This window comes from Hyaena hyaena, unplaced genomic scaffold, assembly GCF_003009895.1.
Source record: "Hyaena hyaena isolate Hyena2069 unplaced genomic scaffold, ASM300989v1 scaffold_1023, whole genome shotgun sequence".
Lineage (NCBI taxonomy): Eukaryota > Metazoa > Chordata > Mammalia > Carnivora > Hyaenidae > Hyaena > Hyaena hyaena.
In genome coordinates this window covers 7625-28498 of record NW_024081653.1, presented here as the reverse complement: position 1 = coordinate 28498, position 20874 = coordinate 7625, and the positions used below count along the sequence as shown (strand labels likewise).

The following is a 20874-nucleotide window of genomic DNA, read 5'->3' as shown; positions in this document are numbered from 1 at the left end:
AAAGGGACTGAGGGAGGCACAGTGATTAGAAGAGCTTTGTACAGAGAGGCTTCAAGGATTCCCAGCAAAAAGGATGTGGTGAGCAGAGGGGAAGGAGCCTTGTATGATGGTAAATGCTACTTCCATTAACAGAAATCCAGAGAACACTCAGGCAGCACCCAGAATATCACACATTGGAACAGATTCTAGATAATCCTGTAGGATTTGTGCCTAAGAATGCACCGTGGACAGAAAGTGTCCTTCTAACTCAAGAATTGAGATGCCAGATCCTCCTCTTTGTAACTGGGCAGAAGGGCACTTAGGAAAGAGATAAGCCTTCTCTAAGAAGCCACGCTGCTTCTTGGAATGGCTTACTTTCATTCATGGGCACATCACCTCCCCCCACACCCTCGGGAAGTGACAAGCCCACCACAGGCAAACAGCACCCACGGGACAGGCCAGGTGGCTACATTCAGTTTGGGGCTCTGGCTTCTTTCAGACTTGAGCATGTTAGCTGAACTTCAGGCAACTCCGTTTTCTCATGATTCAACATTCATACATAATAAATTATACCACACTGTGAGTGTTCCTTGTGAGATACCTTGCCAATTACCTAAAAACTAGCTTAAGGGCAGGAGCAATCAGGCATTGCATAAATCTGAGCTTCTTTTGTGGGTGGTGTGCGTGACTCAGGCACTATAAAGTGGAATCAGAGATGGGGCTGTTACCCGAGGTCTGTCTGATTAGTGCTTGGCTCCCTTGTGTGCAATGCTACATGCATAAACATGCTCCCAAGTGCCCTTGACAGGGTGACCCTAAATCGTTGTGTGGACACAGATGGCTCTGGAAGGAAGACTTGTCACTTACAAGATTCATTTTGGTTTTCAAACTCTGCATGGCATTTCCAAAGGAATGCAAAGCACTGTACAAACTGAGCAAAATATCCAAAATCATCTCAGGAATGCAGAGAATTATTTTAAATTGAACTCTAGGGATAGTCTCAAATGTCTCATCTCTTCACCAACCTATTATATCTCCATTGCATTTAGAAGGATATCTGGGATGACCATGAAGTACAGTCAGTCTGGTTTTGTTGCTTTCTGTGCCTATGAACTTTTCCAGGACAGTCTGGAAGCTTCTGTGGCTCTCCTGTTGATAAAGAGACCACCGGAGACCCTGGGTGCTGATAGTAGGCAGTGGGACCTGGAAGGGGGCAGGCGGTCTTGGAGAATAGCAACATAGCAGGAGGCTAGGGGATAATGGCAGAATAGGGATAATGAAGAAGCCATGGAGTTCACACTTACTTTGAAAATGCCCAGTTTGGATACAGGGGAACGAACCTGGAGCTCAAATAGGAAAGCCAAAGTGTCCCAAATGATGGGACTTTCTGGAGAGCCACAGCTGTGCTGAGATGGAGGATGGCAGGGGTCCAAGGCATTGCTAAAGGAGGTGGCTGGCCCCAACAGCAGCTGACTCATACTCAGAAATTCACCACCTGCATTTTAATATGTCCCAGTGCACAACCAGTTCTAGAAGACATCTCTCTCTGCCTAGTCCCCTAAATAAATTGAAATCATGTCATTCAAGAATTTGTCTTATCTTTGACTTATTTGAATTCTTTGAATTATCTTCAAACCAGCCCCCCAGTTCTTCCCTACATGCTTACAAGCTGAAGATGTGGGGCTCTCAGCTCTTGTGTGGGCTGGAACATGGCTGCCACACAAAGCTCAAGTGGACAGAGATATAAACCAATGTAAAAACATTCTGCAGTTGCATTTCAGAGACTCCTTGCTATTTTATATATAACCTAGACAGGTTAAAAATAAAGAGTCCTCCATATAAAAGTAGAGAAGGAAAATAAAGACAAGAAGTATAACACACATGCTCTACAGGTCATAGTACATGCTGTGCTCAAGATAATTTTTTCATCTCTAAATTCATCATCTGCTAAGCTCTGTGTCTAGGGTTCATAGAACTCTCCACTTTCCAGGAAATGCTAATGTTCATCAAGGAAGCACGAAAACAGGGGGATTGCCAAGAATAGCCACCTCCAGAGCTGTCAGGAAGGGCCCTGTCCTCTTGCTGGACCATTTTTTAATGCATAGGTGCAAATGCAATGTTATAAGTATCTTTAAAACACCCACAGAAATGGGGTGCCTGGATGGCTCAGTCAGTCAAACGGCTGACTCCAGCTCAGGTCACAATCTCATGGTTTGTGAGTTCAAGCCCCAATGTCAGGCTCTGTGCTGACAGCTCTGAGCCTGGAGCCTGCTTCAGAGATTCTGTGTCTCCCTCTCTCTATGCCCTTCCCTGGCTCATGCTCTGTCTCTTTCTCTTTCTCTCTCTTTTTTTATATATATATATTTTTATTTATTTCTAGGAGAGAGAGAGACAGCGTGAGCAGGGAAGGGTCAGAGAGAGAGGGAGACACAGACTCCGAAATAGGCTCCAGGCTCTGAGCTGGCAGTCAGCACAGAGCCCAACGCGGGGCTCGAACCCACGAACCGTGAGATCATGACCTAAGCGAAACTCAGACGTGTAACCGACTAAGCCACTCAGGCGCCCCTCTCTTTCTCTTTTTCTCAAAAAAAAGAAAAAAAACAAAACACATTAAAAAAGTTTTTAAAAGCACCCACAGACAGTTGGCCTGATGGGTTACGTAACCCAGTGAAAGGGTCTCCATCAGTGAGAAAGACTCAATTCCACTGATGGCAAAATGAAAATATCAGAGATGTACTAAATATGGCCCTAGATTTCCATGAGAATGTATAATGTGCTCATCAACCAAAGATGCATCACAACCCTTCTTGAATTTGTATGTTCAGCTTGCATCAATATACACGTGAGTCAAAATATATGCAATTGCTATCCTTCGTGCAAAGTGGCATTTAATACTATGCAAGATACAAGATGGATTAGTAGCCTTGGCCTGTCCCTAGTTCTGAGAGAAGGCAGAGTGTCCCACTGACCAACCATCACAGTCATATACCCAACACATGGGGATCCCTGAGACCTGACTTGAGGCCATCTGAGGCTAACAGGGGCTGTCCATATAGCTGCACCTAGAGACACTTGTGGTGCCATTTGTTGCCTCTGTTATAGACCAGTGCATGCCTAGCCAGGCTGGACTCTGCTTTTATAAGCATGGCCAGGGACCAAGGGCCACTGAACAAACCAGGAGCTCTTGGAACTGCACCTCTGTTTGGTTCTCAGGATGTCACAGAACCTGTGTGGGGGCCTTAATCTTAAAAGAGATGCAAAAGAAACATGAACAAACATGCTTTTAGAGGTATCTGTATCCTCAAAATTCGTATATTTAGAAATGTAATTTGAGGTGACCCATAAGGCCAGATGGAAGAATGTAAAATTTAATACATTGAGATTTTATCCTTAGATTTGGAATCTGCAGGCAATTCCTGGGATCTGCCCTTGAACAATCAATCATCATATGGGTTTCTCTGCTACAGACAAATAATCACAAAGTCAAGATACTAATTACTGAAACAAAGAATCATCTATAACTGAAGAAAAATCCATACAATACACTCCAGGTAACAAAACAGACATGATGTATGTGTTCATTTATATACCAAAATAGTTAAAATCAGTAACTTACATCCAGCATAGATTCCAGATGGGGAGAAAAACAGATCAGAAATCTGATTTGTCTTGGCTGCCTCATATCATTAATATTTATATGGAATTGTTTAAATACAGAAGTTGCAAAAACAACTCTCAAAGATACAATCAGCATATTAAATGTGCACATGGAGATAGAGATATCAATGGAGCAGGGGAGAGAGAGAGAGAGGAAGAGAGAAGGAGAAAAAGGGAGAGGGAGGGGGAGATCTTTTGCTGTCCATCAAGCTGCCATGGCACATTAAACATATCCATCTTAGTGAGCCCATCCTTCAGCCATGTTTTAAATCATTGTCTGCAAAGTCAGCTCTATTTCTATGCCTGCTTGGGCTTTTTCAGCCCTGAAGCTCCCTCCCCAAAACATTAACTAACATGACACTCACCTTGGAAGACTGAGGTGGGCCTGTTCCAAGCCCCTCCCATCCATTCAGTCCCTTGGTTGCACATTCCTCCCCATATGGTCCTTTCACTCCTATTTCTCTGCACCTCCCAGGTCTGGGACATGCTTTGCCAGGGTTTTTTCCCAGACTCCAGCTACAGAGTGGTTACCTTGCTGAACCAGAAAATCTCTAACTCTCTGCCTATTACCTTGAATGACTGGTGACTCTCAAGTAGGAAGTTGGATCTTGTGCTAATTCAGAATCTGCTGGTGCCCACAGATAACATTCATTAAGTAGTATTCAGTTTACCATGAATCAGGGGACATTTAAGATAATGAACTTGAGGAGAGAAGAAAGGGGCATGGTGAAGTACATAAAACATGAACTCTAAGACATGTTAATTATTATGAACAACACCATTCAGCATGTGGAATATGCAAGGGTCTGGTTTCATGTAAATGAACCTGTTCTAAACACACAATTTTGAAGCAAAAAGAATAGTGACCATCAGAAGTCTGTCCTTGTGACAAAGTTTTGATGGGAGAACATAAAAACACTGGTTTGTTTTGGGAAGAGAAGTGGTCAGAAAGATGGACAGGTGACAGCTTATGAAAATACCCAGAGCATTTTTCTTCAAACATTTGAAAGGGTCCCAGTTCATTTTCACACAAAAAATTTACTATAACTATGCTTCTGGCTGACAGGAAGGTGAAGGGAGATGAATGGTCTTGGGTCTTCCTCCGCCTACCTCCAGTGACCCCAAGAGTGTACAGGAGGCATCCACAGAGACCTCACAGTGCCTGACAAATACGTCTGCTGATTTCCTTGTGAAAAGATTTTTTAATCTAAAGATGAGTTTATTTTAGAGCATACTGTTTCCATACTGTGCTTCCTGACTAGTTTTCATGGTGTTCTACTTCCAACCCACTATTCTTTGGTTTAAAATGCTCATTAATAGACAGACTCTCTGCTCCATGTTCAAGGGTCTCTGGCATTCAAGGCTGATTGTCCTATGTCAGTCTACTTCCTTCTACAGCATAAAGTTTACATCAGTGTGATTTACTCCTTCACCACCCTCAGGTCACCTCTGTCTTTATCGTTTCCAACTATGATGCAGGAACAACCCAGATGGACCAAAGAATTAACAGTAGTAGCCCTCAACCCATGACTGATGGCATCTCCCTCTGTGGGTGGAGCACCTGGGAGGAGTGAGATGGGTTCTGTGTCCCACAGGATCCTCCTGGGCTTAATGCCAGTTATCCACAGTCCTTCATGGGGCACGTTCTCAGAGTATTTGTTTAGAGGGCTGATTTGATCTCAGTCATAGCCAACTCCTTCCATCTGTCTGGACACCCTTAGGTGATACTCATTTATTTATAAGCCACATGGCTCATCTTTAGGAAATGACCAAGTGGAACATGGGTACACACATCTCTGCTTCAGGCACAAATGCAACCAGGACTTAGTGAACATCTAAGAAGTTCTAGACCCTATGTTTGGTATCGTTTACACAGGGATGCTGCTTCTCCAGCGTGTGAGGCATATATGGGCTTTGCCCCATTTTCTCACACCCCTGTCAACCTACGTAGCTTTGTACTTGGTCACTTATGCACAGCAAAGAGTCAGTTCAACTTTCTGTTAGCACCAGAAGGACTGGGAATTCAAGCAATGGATAATCTAAGTTCTTCAACCAAGCCTTTGACTTTCTAATAAAAAAATTCCTGTTATGAAATAAATATATTCTCCATATAAACAATTAAGAAAAGACATGCAGACTTCTGCTTCTGTAATGATTCTAGTAACTGCCTTGCATAAAGATAGCAAAAAACCCAAGAACAATTATTAAAGAACATTTTTAAAAGCATCAAAAATATAAGAAAATGAGGGGTTATTAGGCCAAGGCCAGGGAGAGGAGAAGAACCTGGAGGGACAGGACAGGCACAGAGAGATACTTCTGCCCTGGTGATGTTTTCTGACACAAAAGAAGTGCCTGAGAGGGAGTGTGTGGGGTTATTTTTGGGGTACAGAGTCCTCCAAAGAAGGATATCCTGGCAAACTAGCCACTGCCATGGGATAGAGCAATACAGAGCTAAATCATAGAAGAAACAATGAGGTAGATGTATACCTACCTTCCTTTGAATTACAGGCTGGCTTGCATCTGCTCAAAACTTGAGCTTGGGCTAAGGTGAACTTGACCCTGAATTGTCTCTGCCCCACGTCCCAGCAACAACAAAGAAATACCCCAAAATATTCCGTGAACACTTTGTTCCCCAAAAACAATGACCATGGGGCGCCTGGTGGTTCAGTCAGTTGAGTGTCCAATTTTTTATTTCAGCTCAGGTCATGATCCTAGGGTTGTGGGATTGAGCCCCATGTCAGGCTCTGTGCTGAGCATGGAGTCTACTTAAGATTCTCTCTCTCCTCTCTCTCTCTCTCCCCGCTTGCCCTTCCTCCTATTCTTTCTCTCTCAAAAAATAAACAAACAAAACCAACAAAAACCCCACAAAACAATGACCCACATACAACAACAAAAATCTAAGAAAATATTTCATAAGTAAAAACAAAGAGAAACAAAAAAATAGAATCACAAGAGTACCCAACATTATAATCATCAGGCATACAGACTATAAAACACCTCTGCTTATGAGGTTCAAGAAAACAAAAGAAAATTTAAAAATTTTGGCAGCTAATTGCTATAAAACGTATAAATAGTGAATGGGTGTATCAGAAGCCTCAACACAAGTGAAGAGAGAACTGCCACTCACAATTCCGTATTAGTGAAAACACCTTCAAGAATAAAAGTAATAAAATGGCATTTTCAATGACACAAAACAAATAGCATTTCACCGGCAGACTCATTCTAAATGAAATTCTAAAGGATGTTCTCTAGGTAAGAGGAAAATTATTCAAGCCAGAAGATCAAAAATTCAGGAAGGAATAAGAAACAGAGTGAGTGAAGTATGTGGGTATATGCAGATAAACACAATATAAGATGTTAACAATAATGTCATCTTGGGGGTATCTATATCTGTCTATCCACCCTTCTATTTTTATTTAAAAGGGAAATAAGAAAGATCCAAGTTCATACTTTGAAAACATTTATAAAATTGATGATTTAGATGAAACTGACAATATTCTAGAAAAATACAATGTGACCAAATGCAACCTAATTAAATTCATCAATATTAAATACATTCAATCAGTAATTAAAAATCTTTCTATAGGGGCGCCTGGGTGGCTTAGTCGGTTAAGTGTCCGACTTTCGCTTAGGTCATGCTCTCGCGGTTCGTGGGTTCGAGCCCCGCGTCGGGCTCTGTGCTGACTGCCAGCTCAGAGCCTGGAGCCTGTTTCGGTCTGTGATTCCCTCTCTCTCTGACCCTCCCCTGCTCACACTGTCTCTCTCTCTCCTAGAAATAAATAAAAATATTAAAAAAAAATTTTTTTTCTATAAAGAAAGTTCCAGACAAAGATAATTCCACTAGTGTTAGTGTCATGGAAGGTTCAACAACTAAATAATTTCAATTTTATATGAATTTTCAGAGAAAAGAAAAAAAAAGGCAATACATGCAAGATCTGTTTAACATTTTGTAATCAGCCAATGTAATTCCTCTCATTGTAGACTGAAGGAAAACATTCACATAGTTTTTTCATTTGCACAAAAAGCTTTTGATGAATTCAGCATCTTTTCGTGATCAAAAAATAAGTTATCTGAAAGCTCCTATGCCACTATTAAGGTTGGAAATGTTCCCTTAGACACCCAAGACATGATAAGAATGTCACTTATATTCAATGTAGCTCTTGCAAGTACAGTCAGGAAAGATAAAGCAATGAGGGCTTGGGGATGCAAACTTAGGGGGTAATATCATAAAGATATACAAAGAAGTGAGTCCTTTGGAAGTCACTGCAGTACTCACTGGTGGGGACTGAGGCCGTAATCAGGAGGGAGTGTAGCAGAAGACACTGGATATTCTATTTCTTGACCTAGGTGATGGTTACTTGGCTGTGTGCTTTACAGTAATTTGCTATACTATACAATTATGTATGAGTATTATTTTCAAACTAAAAATGGATTGAAAATTATCTTCAGATTAATAGTGTTAAAACAAACACACAAATAGGGGTGCTTGGATGGCTCAGTGGATAGAGCATGCAGCTCTTAATCTCAGGTTGTGGGTTTGAGGCCCATGTTGGAGATAGAGACTACTTAAAAATAAAATCTTAAAAAAAACACGACACACAAAACAAATGCAAACATATGCGTGGAAGGAGAGAAAAGTCAGTCATTGCTTATATTTGGGGTTCTTTTCCTTTCTTTTTTTCCTTTCATAGTTTATTTTCTTTCCAGTCCCTTTCTGATTTTCTGACTTTCAAAAATGTATAACAATATATCCCACATTTGGAGAGCTCAACATTTTAAAAACTAAAGACATAAAAAAGAAGTCATTTGACTGATTGTCTCAACAACCAGGGGATAAATTTTGAAGCCACAAGCTAGCTCTTTGTTGGAAGGATAAATGGGGACTGATAAGAAAGTTTAAAAAAACCCCACAATTTTTACAAGAGAAAAGTAGTAAACCCAAATCAATTAGCATTAAATTGAAAAAAGATGATCATGGATGAGATTGAATTAGAACTTCTAGGAGCCAAATGTGGGCACAGAAGGACTCTCCCGGCATTGCAGTGTTTCCCTGGAACCTCATCCTCTGTGAGCCCCTTGCTCCTGGTGCAGTTAACCTGCTGTGTAATCCTGAATAAGTTAAACAGCCTCGCTGAGATTTAGCTTCCTCACTTGCAGGGCGAGAGGGAAACTGCCTCTCAGCCAGTGGTGAGGATGAAAGATGATCTGCTGTAAACTTGTTCTGAAGAAGTGGCTCTGAATATATCTGAAGGATTCATAAGTAACACGTACCCCGATGTGAACAGGGTCTACCCACTATTTTCATCTGTGAAATGGTGATAATACTAGTACCTTATTTATTTATTTATTTATTTAAATATGTTTTTAAATTTATTTCTAGGAGAGAGAGAGTGAGACAGCGTGAGCAGGGGAGGGTCAGAGAGAGAGGGAGACACAGACTCCGAAATAGGCTCCAGGCTCTAGCTGGCAGTCAGCACAGTGCCCGACGCGGGGCCCGAACCCACGAACCGCGAGATCATGACCTAAGCGGAAGTCGGACGCTTAACCGACTAAGCCACCCAGGCGCCCCACTAGTACTTTATTTAATAGGGCCATTGTAATAATTAGGTACCCATAAAGCAGTTTGCATATTGCCCAGCTCATATTGCATATTGCAACTCTCTTACTGTAGTTCTGGTTCTATGGAGGGGAGCTGCTCTTGCCTTGTAAAGAATAAAGGCTGGATGCTACCTTATTGCTTATTACATTTTACTTTTGGTGTCAGGTATGTTTTGGGCCAGGAATGTTCCTGTTACATTTTCAATACTCCTGTGTCCTTGGGGGAGGGGCAGTCCTCAGGGATAACAGGGGCTAAAACCTCAGGTTGCTAAATGCCCAGGTGATTAGCTCAGTACCTGTGCTTTCAGTGGGAGGGACATGAGACACATCTGTGCCTCAGAACCCCTCAGCCTCCTGCCTTTGGCTGGTCACTGCCTGCTCTATCCCAGGCCTCTCTTCCACTACAGCCCAAGCAGGTAAATCACCTGTGTGGGGCAATGGGAGCAGGATGACATTCCCTCTCCAGTGGCCCCTGCCAGTGAGGTCCTGTGTAGTGAGCAACCAGCTTCCTCTACTGGGAGGTGGTGGCCAGCATGGTAAGGCACCCACTTCATTTCTTTCCTTCCTTCCATGCACCATTTCCATTACCTTCACTTTCATTGACCTGGGATTGTACCTCCAAATAAAGAATTATCACCCCAAACTTGCTGCAGGTTCCATGTCCTAGGGAGCCTAGGGCAAGTCCAGGAGGCTGGCGGATCTTTCTTCTCAGTGCTCATCAGCCTGCTGCTATGATGTTAGTCATTTCCCAGGGCCCTACAGGGGAAGCAGTGGCCCCCATTCCAGCCCCCACGGGCTAGGCCAGGGCCACGCTCAGCCACTGCAGCAAGGGCTCTCCCTCTTCCAGCTCAACAGCTCCTGGAGAATAAGGCCAAAATTGGTACACCCTAATAACGGTAGGTCATTCAGAATCAGAAATAACATGGAATAGGGCAGTCCCTGGGGGGGGCGGTGTAAAATATGTCCTGAAATGTTAGAACAGAAATAAGGAAAAGCACATGCAGCCATTCCTATAACATAAAGCCAGAATCTCTTCTGAACATAGTATTTCTTCCCTTTTAGCTTGCACTTTTAGCTGCAAATGCATAGTGGATGACATCCATCATCTGTCTGCTGAGCAGTGCTGCCAAGAAGTCTCCTCTGAGTGCATTGTGGAAGACCATGAGAAGGCCTTGAATGGTAGGCTGAGGGTAAGGAAGGAGGAGGAAATTTAGGGGCCATCTCTTCCCTGAACCCCCATGGAAGAAATAATCCCACTGCCTCAGCACCCCCAGACACTGCATGTACCTCTCTGTGGTGCCTGGATGCTCTGCACCTCAGCGACAAGGGCATCAGATACTCAAAGTCAGATGCTCCTCTGCTGCACAAGTCACAACACCTATGGGAAGCTAGTGACACCCCTGTGGTTGACATGGAGACTAATCACATAAATGTGAAGGTGTCCAGTTGATGGTCATTGACATCTGAGGGTGACTGGTGGGGAGGGAAAGGACTTAGAAACCACATGTAGGTAAACACATGTGTGGGTGCTGTGGAGAAGCAATGTTGCAAAGAAAAAGATTTCTTCACATTTAATCATCTAAGTTGCTCTCAGAAAAATAAACACACACACACACACACACACACACACACACACACACACACACACAACATGTGAGTTATTCCAGCTACAAGAGGTCAAAAGTCTAGGCAATGAGCAGAAGTCCCTAGCAATTTCCTGTTCCCTATTTTCAAATCATCTTACCAATCTCATATTTTTCTAAGAGCAGATCAGTTTGTTCTTTCAATATCGATAAATGGGAAGATGGAGCAAGTCATCCAAGTTCTGATGGCCCCATGGGTTAGTTCTTTTTAGCACCAGTAATGTGGTGGCTCAAGAACCAACTACAAAAGCAAATCCAGCAAATAGTATTATTTGGCATTCTCAAGGAAATCATACCCTCACTCTCTTTGAGAGGCACAATGTCTTGAGTGGTTACAGAAAATTTTTGGTTCTTTATGGAAATGGGGTTAAAACATTCTCAAGAATCCTACAAATCAGCCATAATCGATTAGTATTAACATCCAAGGTGAGAGATTTAGGAGGGAAGCATTTAATTCCCATTGGACAGTAAGGGTGTCCCCCATGTCTTCTACCAGGGCTGATCCAAGCGACAGGTTTTCACATCCTAAATGCCATAATTGTTTCCCTTCACCTTTGCAGAATTTGTATAGCCACTTATTCAGAGGGAAAAAAGGCAGCCTGTAATGTACTTGACTTATGTTTCTACTTGGCTAGAGAAAGTCAAATGTAAGAAATATAGTAAGTATCTTTTGGCATATATTATTACTCAGGACTGCTTGGTTCTCTCCTGTAATTTAATATTATCCAGTCCTACTGGATAGGAAGGGCATATCCCTAGGAGCTATAACCAGGGTTGTTATTTCACTGAGAAAACAAGAGGAAAGGATCCAAGACTTAGATATTTCTTCCCTATGTGAGTATTCATAATCTCTAAAGCAAGACCCAGGGTTTCTCTAACACTTGACTGCTATTTGGGTGGAATCAGTCACCAAGTACATAATTACTGAGCACTAACCTGGAGGTGGGCAGTGATGTTGAGTGGGAGGCTGGGGACTGATCCTGGCTCTGTCCCTGGAGATGTGACCTAACTTGATGTTTCTGGGCCCATTTTTTCACCTGAATATGGGGACAGGAGGACCCTCCTCAGAAGCACAGGGAGTGAATGCAGGAACAGTGCCTGAGCATAGCAAATGTTCAGTGCTAGGGCACTTATTACGGCCCATGCCCCACTGCCCTCATATCCTCCCTTCCCTTCTTATTTTGTCCAGATTCCACAGCCCATCCTCACACCTGCTCCTTTGCTTATGTACTGAGTCCCTGCATCCCTTGCTTGTGGTCTTCTTCAGGCAAGCTGGCAGCCCTAGTGCATCCCCTCTGCCTGGGCCCCAAAGAATTAGTCAGGGGAGCCCTGCGGAGGGCCTTGCTGGCAAGGCATGTGAGATGGCATCAGGGGCCACAGTCCTACATGCTCTCTCTTGCCCCCAGCTCCTCCTTCTTCCTCGGACATCAACCACTGCTCCCTTAGGAGCTTCCTGTGCAACTTAGGAACCTGGAGCCCTAAGATGAGGGCTCTGCGCCCTCACCTGCCTCCTGTGTTCTGCATGAACTTGGGAACTCTTAAGGACAATAAGTGATTTGGGGCTCCTGGGTGGCTCAGTTGGTTAAACATCTGACTCTTTGGTTTTGTCTCAGTTCATGATCTCACAGTTTCGTGGCTTGAAGCCCCATGTCAGGCTCTGTGTTGACAGTGGAGCCTGCCTGGGATTCTCTGTCTCCCTCTCTCTCTCCCCTTCCCCAACTCATGCTGTCTTTGTCTCTCTCAAAATAAATAAATAAACTTTTTCTTAAAAGGAAGACAACTGCTTCCATTTACTTTGCCCACCCACTCAAGATCATCTCTCCAGAAATTCTCTTTTACAAGCTCCTCCTTCCTCTTGGGTGTCAAGTCAATTTCCCCTCTCTGTTGGATCACGTTCATCAGCATACAAATATGCTATGATTTCTTCTACTTAAAAGAATTTTTCTTAACATGACCTCTCCTATTAACTACTCCCCCTTTCTCGTTCTGTTTACAGCAAAACTCTTCAAAATAGATAACTTGATGTACCATATCCAATGGTTCTCTTCCCATAATCTTTTAAAAAAATTGTTAAAATATATCTACAGAAAAGTGCATGTATCATTAAACGTGATGCTAAATAAGTGACCAGTTTCCACTTACTGAGCTTTATCCTTGTGGGAATGCTGGCAAGTGTGTACCAGCACCCGGGTCAAGAAACAGAACATTCCCAGCACCCATGAGCCCCTCCCATACCCTCTGCACAGTGCCTACTGTTCTGGTTCCCAGAAGCACAGCTCAGTATCTCTGGATTGTTCTCTCCTACTCTCTCTTGAGCCCACGGACATGGCCTTTCACTTCCAGCACTCTGGAAACTGCTCTTGCCAGTGCTGCCACCAGCCTCCCTATTGTGAGAGCTTAATTCTTAAACCTCATCTTTTTCCTGTCCTTCTCCCTTAAGTCCCAAATACACACAACCAGCTGTCCTCTTAGTGTCTCCACTTGGATGATAGAAGGCATTGCAAACCTTCCAGGGTCAAAGCCTGGCTCCCCTGCTCCCTTGGCACACAGCCAGTGTGCCCCCCGCCAAAGGAACCCATCATCCAGTGACTCCTTTCCTTCTCTCCTTCTCAGACCCACAACTGAAATCTTTTGGCCATTCTTCTAAAAGCCATCCTGATGTCTCTACTTCTCACTAAATTCCCAACCATGACTGTGGTCCAGATCACTACTGGATGGTCTACTCCTTGATGATTATACCCGAATCCAGTATGGTATCTTCTTCCCTTACGTTCCACATGCTGCCCTGATAGAGTGTAGACAGATGGTGTCTTTCCTCTGCTCAAACACCCCAGTGGCTTCTCACCCCAAACAAAAAGCCTGAGTCACTGTTACAACCTAAAAGGCCTTGTGGGGTCTGCCCCACCCCACCCCTCTCTTGTCTTATTTCCTCTTCCACAATCAAAGTGCACCTGCTGCAGCCACACTGGCTCCCAAATCATTCCCTGTATGAACCAGGCATGTTCCCCCTCAGGGCCTTTGCACTGGCTGTCCCTCTGCCCGAGAAGTTCTTCCTCAAGAGATACTCATGAGTCGGCCTATAATTTCATTATTAAATGTTACCCCCTCAGCAAGCCCTTCTTTGGCTCCCTTATTTATAATTGTATGCCCCGGGGCACCTGCGTGGCTCAGTCGGTTAAGCGTCGGACTTCGGCTCAGGTCATGATCTCACGGTTCGTGGGTTTGAGCCCCACGTCGGGCTCTGTGCTGACAGCCAGCTCAGAGCTTGGAGCCTGTTTCAGATTCTGTGTCTCCCTCTCTCTCTGACCCTCCCCTGCTCACGCTGTCTCTCTCTCTCTCTCTCAGAAATAAATAAAACATTCAAATAAATAAATAATGTATGCTCCATATCCATTTCCAACTTGAATTTTCTCCTTTATAATGTATCACTATTGGATATGCTATAAGTTTACTTTTGTGTGTTTTTTGCTTCTCATCACAAGAATGTTGGCTCTGGCTCTGGGAAGGTGGACTTCTGCTTTGTTTGCTGCTATATTCTTGCACCCAGAGCAAGACCTGAGACATAGTGGGAGCTCAGTAAATATCGGATGAATGACTGGGTTTTAAGGGTATTATCATATGCAAAGTTGGACTCTTGTTCTTCTTGGTTTTATACTATAAAGAGATTCCTCTTTTCCCCCCTAATTTGCCCAATTCCCTTTGCTGGTCCTATTCATAAAATTCATAATCTGATTCTTAATACCCGTTTCTCATTTAATTATTGTTATGATGTTTCAGTTAGTAAAAGAAAGAAACATTTTATGAAATGAAATGAAATCAAGACATAATAAGTACTAGAATGCAGGAGACATTTGCAGCAGACACAGCACATGCAAACCTCCGGCCTGCCCGGCACTCAGGCCCAGACCCAAGGACTCCTTGGGGAGGGCCCTCAGCCTCTGTCTCGCTAGCGCCTGTCCCATGGGATTGAGTGAGGTGATGAGGGTACACAGCACAGACAGTACTGTCTAGAGTGGAAGTGTCTTTCTCACTTTTACCCTGATATAAGTGGGATCAGGAATGGTGGATTTAGAAGCAAGTACTATGCTTCTAATTTTGTTTGCAAACAGATAAAAGGCAAAATTATGTTGCAGAAGATTGGATTTTAAGGTTAGAAATAATGATATTTCCGTCATGTATCCATACTTGCTACATCTCTGATTTCTATATGTCATTTAATCCATGGAAATTTCAGTTTTGTCATCCATAAAATGAGGATAATAACTGTCCACCTTTCAGACTCATTTCAAAGGTTAAATAAGAAAAAGTGTGTGCAATAACTAGCTCACAGCAGTCACTTGGCAAATTACAGATTCATTTCTATCCTCCACATCATTGAAAAGCATCAGTTCCTAGATGATTCTGCCAAAATTGCATAGAACACTTTCCCGTCTATAAATTGGTTTATAAAATCTGCTTGCACTGGGGGATGGAGCAAACAATTAACGTTGCTGAGGTAAAATAAGGCTGTGACAAAAACCATGCTCATCCCCCCAAGGCCTCCATGCTGATCAGGCCCAGCCAGCTGCCTCCTCTAGAGGTGGCTTCGAGCCAGGCTGTCCTGGTAATCCCAGCTCACCGTCAGCCTCCTTTGGCCTTGGGACACCATCTGATCTCACTGAACCCTGGTTTCATGACCCGCAGAGTGATATGATGGCACTGCTGCCTCACAGTCTTCCTATGTTCAAATGCAGATTCCTGGGCTCCACACCCAGATGCTCTGATCAAGCAGGTCTGTGCTGGGGATAGACAGTGTGCGTTCTTGACAGTTCCGGGTATGTCCATGCTGCTGGTCAGGACCACTCCCTGAGAAGCCAGGTGCGTAGTATTTAACATGGGACCTAGTAGGTGCTCAGCAGATGTCACCTGCTTTACTAACACTTTCAGTACTATTCTTACTAGTACTTAATCAACACCTTTTTAGTTATAAAATCTGTTAGAGAAAATATCCTGTCTCCTTCCAGGTATCCTTTCCCCTAGAGACCTACCTGTGTACTGACATCTGGGATTTCCAGGAGAGCATGGTCAGCACCTGCTGCTTTTCAGGAACCTTCCGGAAACTTTCTAACTTCATTTCCCTGATCCAGATGACTGCATGCACTAGGTTATTGTGATACCATTTTATGGATCAGGAAACAGGCTTGGCAAAGTTGCCTGCTGACCCCACCGGAATAAAGCAGAAAAAAAAAATAAGCTGTTTTTTTTAAGTCTAGGGATCCTATTAATTCTCCTCCCCCCTGCCCGAAGTCATCTAACCACTGAGATTTGCTTTGTTGTGTTTTCCTGGAATGGACTCACATGATCCTGAGTAGTCCGTTAAGTGGTTATTTTGACAATGCACAGACATGATCTAATTGTCAGTGACTACACTGAGATATGATCTATGATAAAAGGAAAAAAATTACCCTAAGTCACACTTAGATGTCAAAGATTTCCTTGTGAGCCAGTGTTTGGAACCTGGAGGGGTCCTGGCTTCATAGATAGGCTGTTTGCTCCACTATGACGTCAGCGCTTCAGCACCCCAGCAGCTGAGGGCAGTAGGACATGCCTGTGGCCACCAACAAAGGACCCTGCATAAACCAGCTCTGGGCTCTCCTCTCTCCAGTGCCATGGGGAGAGCTCCCAGCTGGCCTTGCCCAGGAAAGTACTGATTTAATTTAGTGTAATGACTCGCGGAGCGTGTCTGCTCTACTGCGTGCCACGTGGTCTCCCGTGGACGCTCCCCTCTAATGCCTGCTGCAGACTTTGTGTCTGCAGTTGGACTGAAAGGACACAAACAGAATGCCCCACAGCCTGATGGCTGGGCTGGAACGCTGAGCATCCAGGCTGGTTGTCCCCCAGAACTGCAGGAAAGCCCCAAAGTGCCACAGCTGTGGGCTGTAAGCAGTGAGCTTTGTGGGCCTAGGGAGAAGGATCAGGACACAGGCCTTGTGAAGGGCACTCACTTGCAGAGAGTTCTCTATGAAATGTGGCACCTCTTCTCTGCTGGGGTTCCACTGAAGGAAATCCATGCTCACAACACAATGAAAAGAGGGATTGAGAGGCTAGGATCCCTCAGAAACTCTCTTCAAATTTCAATGCTGCAGGAAACCCCTAAACTCCTCAACAATGTTTGCTCTTCACCTGGGAGCAGTGTGAGCAGAGGCCTCCATAGACACTGCATTTCACATTCACTGTTAAACAAATACTCAGAATCATCTTTACCACTGAGGGTATTAAACATCTGACACATCAGGCCCAAGTAAGAGGTTCTTAAGTTGTGAGGAATGAAATTATTTTCTGAGAAAGAATCTAAATGGCAACTGTGGCCTTGGTTTTTCAGACAAAGGTGGTGTGCACAGCTTGCCCTGCTCCAGAGATGGGGGCCTCACCCAGGATGTGGAGCAGCCAAGACAGGGGCAGCCTCTCCCTCCTTTCCCTGTGCCCAGCCACTTACCCGGGGCTCACTTCATCCAACACCCTATGTGTGCATTCATGCCAATGTTGGCTGCTGTCCCTTTAAACACATCTGTCCCCATCTAAAATGTGGCAACCAAAATATAGCTCTGATATCAATGGTACTCCCCCCACCTCCAGCCAGGGTACGTAAAGGGCTTACTCAGCAGGGTTGACCCAGGAGCTGGAAGTGATCCGCCTTCCCTCACCACTGCAGGTGGCAGGACTGGGATACAGGCGGAGACCTGAAGTCACACGTTGAGCGTAAGGAGAAACCTGAATGGCCCATGATGTGTGAGAAGCTGTTTCTCTTTGCTCTACCCTCCTGACCTTCCCTTTCTTAGTGAAAATACCCTGGCCTATTTGTAGCATGCTGACCCAGGTTCAGAGTGCAGTTTATACAGGAACAGGCAGGCCCTGTTTTGCACACACGAGGGTATCTGTCCACATGCTTCTCTCCAGGTCTGGCTATGTGCCCTAATTCTCAGCCTATGTAGTGCCTATGTCCCCTTCTTGGGGTCTGGGTATGCCTACGCCTGACTCTGCCCCATAGCCACCCAGGCCTCTGCCAGACCTGGAGTCTTGCTTCCTGGCCCATGCTTGTTCCTCCAAAGAAGGGGGTCTCTGGCATTGTGGGATGAACTCACAAAGGTGAAGCTTAGACAGACCTTCCAGGCCAAGCTGGAACAATACGGAACAACCGCTTAGCCCAACCACAGCAGTGCAGGACTTGCCCCCAACATACCCACCCCACACCCATCATCCTTTAGAACCAGGACAGCAGAGCAGTGCTGACTGAGAAGGGCTCTGCTTTGTCCCTGCCTGGAAGGGCCTCTCGAGAGTTCCTACTAAGAAGCACTTGCTTTCAGGGGCTCTGACATCAGTTGGTGCACTGCTCTCCCCTGTTCCTCTGTGATGTAATAAAATGGGGAGGGGAGAAAGGACAATGTATCAAGGGATTCTTCTCTCATAAAACAAAATGAGATCAACACAGAAACCAACAAGAAGCAGTGAGAGGCCATGCTGGGGTCAGCCAGGGGACCTGTTTTCAAGCAGGGAGAAATAAATGTTTCAGACACCAGGCCTGCCTGACTGAGTTTGCAGCCTGAGCCCCAGAACCCTGGAAGCTAGAGAGGAAGTCCTGAGCACCAAGGGACATACAGTGCACCCAGGGGACACACATGAGTGTGGGTACCATGCTCTCCACCTTGCCGACACAGGGAGCCACCTTGTCTTTCTCTGGTTTGGCTGGGCTGAGGTTTTGGGTTTGGTAATGCTGAAACACACTGTGACTGGCAGGTGTGTGTCCCTTTGATTAATAAAAAATGGGAACAGAGACTGTTTATGCATGAACACTCTTCATTTGCTAGAGAACATCTTCCAAAGCCTGGCTTCCATGAAGGCACAACAAGGTAAATGCTTTGCATGAAAAAGATCTGGGAACCAATGCCTCCAGAAACCCTCACGCTGGAGGAGGGAAGGTGTGACTCACCCTGGGATGGGCCATTCCTCTCACTCAGCTTCAGCTGAGGAGTACGCACAGGTGGTGGACACTACAACCTATTCATGTGAATGAGCCTGTCACAGACAGAACCACCTCCTTCCTGTTGTCCTTGTCCTGGGCACAGTACCTCCCAGAGTTGGGTCAGTCCTGCTGGCACACCCTAGATGCCCGCTCACAGGCAGACCTCCCAGCCTGCTTCAGTTCCAGGTTTGTAAAAAGCAGCAGAAGACTCCAGCACTCACCAGTCCCAGCACCTTGAGGTGAGGCCCATGACCTCCTTCATGGGCCAGTCCTCCAACCATAAACTGCAGGCCCCTGGGATAGCATGATTGAACAGGCTTCTGAGGCTCTCCTCCTCAGCAGCCCGGGTAGGCTGCCTGTGTGGCCGATGGAGACAGGCTTACCTCGTGGGACAAGTAAAAGGCTGCAATACCCAAAGGCCAGAAGCAGCAGAGCATGGAGAAGACGCTGAGGCCCAGGTGGTCCCTTGGGGGCATCATGAGGAAGTTGTCCTCACTCTCTGTGTCACTCGAGTAGTCGCTCTGCAAGAAAGGAAGATAGGGATGGGACAGAAGAAGAGAGCCACTAACACAGTCAGTGTGTGACGCCCCCAGACATGGGTGCTGAGCCTGGCAGGGAGAAAGCCCCTCCGGGAAGGTCACTGTTGTTGTTACTGCCTACAGCAGACTTCCCCCAAGGAAAGAAGCCCCAGTTAAGGAGATCCTTATCAAGAACAGGAAGAGAAAAATCCCAAGTACTTGACTCTTAAGTCATTCCATTGAAATCAAATCCTACAGAAGCCCATTATTTCACAGATCGTTGGGATCCAGTGACACACAGTGGGGGTAAAGTTTTCATCTACGCAAGGATGGGATGGGCACTCTCAGAAGGCCACACCAGTGTGTGTAATCCTCTCTTTATTCTAAGACTTCAAACAGGTTTATAGGACACGGAGGGTCGGTGTTGGGCAAGGAGACTGCACAACTGACTGTCCCTGAGCTCCCTCCATCTCCTTAGACTGTGATAGGAGTTAGGGCATTGCTGGGCCTGGTGTCAACCCTGTGTGAAAGTGCTGCCTCCAGAGGAGTTGACTGCTGCTTTTTTTGGAAGCTTCTCTGTGAGGAGGCCACTTAGTGGGGCTTGTGGGCTCAGCCAGGCCTCCTAGAGAGTCTGAGGCAGGGGGTCAGGGACTGGCACAGGGCTTTGTAAAAGCTGCTGAAGACTCTAGCTCCCACTAACAATGGCAGCCATGGATGAAACTTCCCTGCAGAAAAGCTCACTAGCTCCACACACTAAATGGTTGTTGTCCTACCGGCACATCCACCTCTGGATGCTGTGATTAGAGGATGCTTTTTGCCTAATCAGTTATTCCATTTGCTGGGCCCCCATCATGAATTTTCTCTCCTCATCAAAACATGGAACACTCAGGCTGACTCATCCAAAAATCAGGGCCAGCCTCTCTAAGTGCTTATTTTATGCAACGATAGAATCGCATTTTACTCCAGATTTTGTTTCCTAAAAAAGAAATAGAGCATTTCTTTCTGAAAGAGGGTCATTAGCTTCCTCACTCTCTTTGCCAGAGGCAGAGGTTGTTAAACACGCAGCCTCTGGATACAGACTGGAGACATTTGGTGCACACTGCAGCCATGCTCGCTGCTTCCTCAGGTGGCTTTAGGGGCAGGCAGTGACCTGAAGCACCAAACACTCTGGTGGACACCCCGTGTGAGCATTGTGCTGCGTGAGCATCGCTGCCAGGTCCACTCCCAGCAGTGCCCCCATGTTCTTCCCCCTGACACTCGCATGCACACACAGACAAAGTCCACAGGAGACCATGGTCCCTCCCTTGGTTAACTAAATGCACATATCACTGCCAATCAGAGCTTCTAGTCAGCCTGCAGACAGCTGAGGAGCTGCAGGAAACTAATGAAAACTTCCCTTTAAGACTGTTTTCCGGGCAGTTGAGGGAGAACAGGCAAATTCTGATGGTCTCATTCAAATCACAAACAAGGACCTTCTCCA

At 45.2% G+C, this 20874-nt stretch overlaps 1 protein-coding gene across 1 annotated transcript in view; it reads right to left on the bottom strand.

Moving 5' to 3' along the window:
- Positions 1 to 20634, bottom strand: part of SYNDIG1 (synapse differentiation inducing 1) — a 77225-nt gene extending 56591 nt beyond the window's left edge. Inside the window, exons 1-2 of the mRNA XM_039221809.1 lie at positions 20554 to 20634; positions 19260 to 19532 (exon numbers count right to left, since the gene is read on the bottom strand). Of these exons, the coding sequence (XP_039077740.1) occupies positions 19260 to 19532; positions 20554 to 20634 (354 nt within the window). The remainder of the gene's footprint in view (positions 1 to 19259; positions 19533 to 20553) is intronic.
- Positions 20635 to 20874: the final 240 nt, after the last annotated feature.